Genomic DNA, 4,800 nt, shown 5'->3' with positions numbered 1-4,800 from the left:
CCCAAGGTGGACATTGACGTGCCAAGCGTGGACATCGAAGGGCCGGAATTGAAGGGAAAAGGTCTCAAATTGAAAATGCCCGAACTGAACGTTCAGACCCCAAAACTCTCCATGCCAGACGTCGATCTCCATTTGAAGGCCCCAAAACTGAAAGGAGATGCCGATATTTCTGGTCTGAAAGCCTCTGGAGATCTGAAGGGCCCCAAAATAGACGTGGAAGGTCCCAAAGTGGATGTTGAGGTGCCTGAGGTGGACTTGGAATGTCCAGAAGGGAAAATAAAAGGCTCGAAATTTAAGATGCCAAAGTTTAATATCAAGGCACCTAAAATCTCGATGCCGGATGTCGATTTGAACCTAAAGGGCCCTAAAAAAGGCGAGATGGATGTTACTCTTCCAAAAGTAGAAGGTGAATTGAAAGGCTCTGGTGTTGATATCAAGGGACCAAAAATAGATGTTGAGGTCCCGGATGTCGACCTGGAGTGTCCAGAAGCCAAACTAAAAATGCCAAAAATTAAAATGCCTCATTTCAACCTCTCCGGTCCCAAATTCGAGGGAGCCGATATCGATGTCAACCTGCCGAAAGGAGAGGCGGATATTTCCGGGCCAGAGGTAGATATTGAAGGGCCAGAGCTGGATGTTGCAGGACCAGAAGGCAAATGGAAAGGTCCCAAGTTCAGGATGCCGAAGCTGAACATCAAAACCCCCAAAATCTCCGTGCCGGATGTAGATCTGAACCTAAAGGGACCGAAAGTGAAAGGAGAAATGGAGGTGGTGGCTCCCAAGATAGAAGGTGATTTGAAAGGGCCAGAAATAGACATCAAGGGGCCAAAAGTAGACATTGAGGCACCAGATATTGATCTGGAGTGCCCCGAAGGGAAAGTGAAAGGCCCCAAGTTCAAGATGCCCGAGATGCACATCAAGGCACCCAAGATCTCCATGCCCGACGTGGACGTGAACCTGAAAGGACCCAGCGTGAAAGGGGACCTTGGAGTCTCAGCTCCCAAGATCGAGGGTGACCTGAAGGGACCTGAGGTGGACATCAAAGGCCCCAAGGTTGACATTGAGGCACCAGACGTGGACATTCATGGTCCAGAGGGAAAATTCAAGATGCCCAAGTTCAAAATGCCCAAGTTTGGGATGCCGGGGTTCAAAGCAGAAGGTCCAGAGGTGGATGTGAAACTGCAGACAGGAAATCTGGATGTTTCCAGCCCAAAGGTGGACGTTGAGGGTCCAGAGCTGGATGTTGAAGGACCGGAAGGGAAGGTGAAGGGCCCCAAGTTCAAGATGCCTGAGGTGCACATCAAGCCACACAAGATCTCCATGCCTGATGTGGACATCAATCTGAAGGGCCCGAAAGTGAAGGGTGGTGTGGACGTGACTGTTCCCAAGCTGGAAGGTGACTTGAAAGGACCTGAGGTGGACATCAAGGGTCCCAAGGTCGACATTGAGGCACCAGATGTGGACATCCATGGCCCAGAAGGAAAATTCAAGATGCCCAAGTTCAAAATGCCCAAGTTTGGGATGCCGGGGTTCAAAGCAGAAGGTCCAGAGGTGGACGTGAACCTGCCCAAAGGAGACAGTAGATGTTGACCTGCCAGATGTTGAGCTGGAAGGTCCAGAGGGGAAGCTGAAGGGCCCCAAGTTCAAGATGCCGGAGATGCACATCAAGACCCCCAAGATCTCCATGCCCGACATCGACCTGAACCTGAAAGGTCCCAAAGTGAAGGGAGACGTGGACGTGTCTGTTCCCAAGCTGGAAGGTGACCTGAAGGGCCCCGACATTGACATCAAAGGCCCCAAGGTTGACGTTGACCTTCCTGACGTTGAGCTGGAAGGTCCAGAGGGGAAGCTGAAGGGCCCCAAGTTCAAGATGCCGGACTTCAACATCAAAGCACCCAAGATCTCCATGCCCGACGTTGACTTCAACCTGAAGGGCCCCAAAGTGAAAGGTGATGTGGATGTTTCTCTTCCCAAGCTGGAAGGTGACCTGAAGGGACCTGAGGTGGACATCAAGGGCCCCAAGGTTGACATTGAGGCTCCTGATGTGGACGTTCATGGTCCAGAAGGAAAATTCAAGATGCCCAAGTTCAAAATGCCCAAGTTTGGGATGCCGGGGTTCAAAGCGTCCGGAGGTGGACGTGAGCCTGCCCAAAGGAGACCTGGATGTTTCTGGCCCGAAGGTGGACATTGAAGGTCCAGAGTTGGACATTGAAGGCCCTGAAGGGAAGGTGAAGGGCCCCAAGTTCAAGATGCCCGAGATGCACATCAAGACCCCCAAGATCTCCATGCCCGACATCGACCTGAACCTGAAGGGCCCCAAAGTGAAAGGAGACATGGACGTGTCTGTTCCCAAGCTGGAAGGTGACCTGAAGGGACCTGAGGTTGACATTAAGGGGCCAAAATTAGATGTTGACCTTCCAGATGTTGAGCTGGAAGGTCCAGAGGGGAAGCTGAAGGGCCCCAAGTTCAAGATGCCGGACTTCAACATCAAAGCACCCAAGATCTCCATGCCCGACGTTGACTTCAACCTGAAGGGCCCCAAAGTGAAAGGTGATGTGGATGTTTCCCTTCCCAAGCTGGAAGGTGACCTGAAGGGACCTGAGGTGGACATCAAGGGCCCCAAGGTTGACATTGAGTCACCAGATGTGGACATTCATGGTCCAGAAGGAAAATTCAAGATGCCCAAGTTCAAAATGCCCAAGTTTGGGATGCCGGGGTTCAAAGGAGAAGGTCCGGAGGTGGATGTGAACCTGCCCAAAGGAGACCTGGAGGTTTCTGGTCCAGAGTTGGACATTGAAGGGCCAGAGGGGAAGGTGAAGGGCCCCAAGTTCAAGATGCCGGAGATGCACATCAAGACCCCCAAGATCTCCATGCCCGACATCGACCTGAACCTGAAAGGTCCCAAAGTGAAGGGAGACGTGGACGTGTCTGTTCCCAAGCTGGAAGGTGACCTGAAGGGCCCCGACATTGACATCAAAGGCCCCAAGGTTGACGTTGACCTTCCTGACGTTGAGCTGGAAGGTCCAGAGGGGAAGCTGAAGGGCCCCAAGTTCAAGATGCCGGACTTCAACATCAAAGCACCCAAGATCTCCATGCCCGACGTTGACTTCAACCTGAAGGGCCCCAAAGTGAAAGGTGATGTGGATGTTTCTCTTCCCAAGCTGGAAGGTGACCTGAAGGGACCTGAGGTGGACATCAAGGGCCCCAAGGTTGACATTGAGGCTCCTGATGTGGACGTTCATGGTCCAGAAGGAAAATTCAAGATGCCCAAGTTCAAAATGCCCAAGTTTGGGATGCCGGGGTTCAAAGCAGAAGGTCCAGAGGTGGATGTGAGCCTCCCAAAAGCAGATATTGATGTTTCCATCCCAAAAGCAGATGTTGAGTTGCCAAGTGTTGACATCGAGGGTCCTGAAGGAAAAGTGAAAGGCCCCAAGTTCAAGATGCCCGAGATGCACATCAAGACCCCCAAGATCTCCATGCCCGACATCGACCTGAACCTGAAGGGCCCCAAAGTGAAAGGAGACATGGACGTGTCTGTTCCCAAGCTGGAAGGTGACCTGAAGGGACCTGAGGTTGACATTAAGGGGCCAAAATTAGATGTTGACCTTCCAGAGGTCCAGAGGGGAAGCTGAAGGGACCCAAGTTCAAGATGCCGGACTTCAACATCAAGGCCCCCAAGATCTCCATGCCCGACGTTGACTTCAACCTGAAGGGCCCCAAACTGAAGGGGGATGTGGATGTGTCTGTTCCAAAAATTGAAGGAGAATTGAAAGGCCCAGATGTTGACATCAAAGGCCCGAAATTGGATGTTGACCTTCCAGATGTTGAGCTGGAAGGTCCAGAGGGGAAGGTGAAGGGACCCAAGTTCAAGATGCCCGAGATGCATTTCAAAGCCCCCAAGATCTCCATGCCGGACTTTGACCTGAACCTGAAGGGCCCCAAGGTGAAGGGGGATGTCGATGTTTCCATGCCAAAAATTGAGGGAGATTTGAAAGGCCCAGATGTTGACATCAAAGGCCCAAAACTGGATGTGAACATTCCTGATGTTGACCTCGAGTGTCCAGAAGCAAAACTTAAAGGTCCCAAGTTCAAGATGCCCGAGGTGCACATCAAGACCCCCAAGATCTCCATGCCGGACATTGATTTGAACCTGAAGGGCCCCAAAGTGAAGGGGGATGTGGATATTTCTGCCCCAAAACTAGAAGGTGACTTGAAAGGCCCCGAGATGGACATCAAAGGCCCCAAACTGGACATAGAAGCTCCTGATGTGGAGATTGAGCTCCCAGAGGGGAAGGTGAAGGGCCCCAAGTTCAAGATGCCCGAGATGCACTTCAAAGCCCCCAAGATCTCCATGCCAGACTTCGATCTGCACCTGAAGGGCCCCAAGGTGAAGGGGGATGTCGATGTTTCCATGCCCAAGGTAGAAGGTGACCTGAAAGGGCCTGAAGTGACAGTAAAAGGTCCAAAAGTGGACATAGAGGCTCCAGATGTTGAGCTCGAATGTCCAGATGCAAAGTTGAAAGGCCCCAAATTCAAGATGCCCGAGATGCACTTCAAAGCCCCCAAGATCTCCATGCCGGACTTCGATCTGAACCTGAAGGGCCCCAAGTTGAAAGGGGATGTGGACGTGGCTGTTCCAAAAATTGAGGGAGATTTGAAGGGCCCAGACATTGACATCAAAGGCCCCAAGGTTGACGTTGACCTTCCCAATGTTGAGCTGGAGTGTCCAGAGGGGAAGGGGAAGGGCCCCAAGTTCAAGATGCCCGAGGTGCACATCAAGACCCCCAAGATCTCCATGCC

General features: G+C 52.1%; 1 protein-coding gene across 1 annotated transcript; it reads left to right on the top strand.

The window, feature by feature from the left end:
- The first annotated feature begins 75 nt into the window (after positions 1-75).
- LOC104462268 (neuroblast differentiation-associated protein AHNAK-like) lies at positions 76-3,632 on the top strand. The gene is made up of 3 exons (XM_010074146.1): positions 76-1,543; positions 1,599-2,138; positions 2,194-3,632. Exons 1-3 carry the CDS (start codon positions 76-78, stop codon positions 3,630-3,632), a joined length of 3,447 nt encoding a protein of 1,148 aa, XP_010072448.1.
- Positions 3,633-4,800: the final 1,168 nt, after the last annotated feature.

The sequence above is a fragment of the Pterocles gutturalis genome, unplaced genomic scaffold, assembly GCF_000699245.1.
Source record: "Pterocles gutturalis isolate BGI_N339 unplaced genomic scaffold, ASM69924v1 scaffold8252, whole genome shotgun sequence".
NCBI lineage: Eukaryota > Metazoa > Chordata > Aves > Pterocliformes > Pteroclidae > Pterocles > Pterocles gutturalis.
Note: the sequence above shows the minus strand (reverse complement) of the source record. Positions and strands in the feature narration are given on the sequence as shown.

Coding starts and splice junctions, on each gene's coding strand:
- LOC104462268 (XM_010074146.1), top strand. CDS start 76: ATGCCCGAACTGAACGTTCAGACCCCAAAACTCTCCATGCCAGACGTC. Junction 1,544..1,598: donor GCCGGGGTTCAAAGCAGAAG/GTCCAGAGGTGG, acceptor TTGACCTGCCAG/ATGTTGAGCTGGAAGGTCCA. Junction 2,139..2,193: donor CAAAGCGTCCGGAGGTGGAC/GTGAGCCTGCCC, acceptor TGGACATTGAAG/GTCCAGAGTTGGACATTGAA.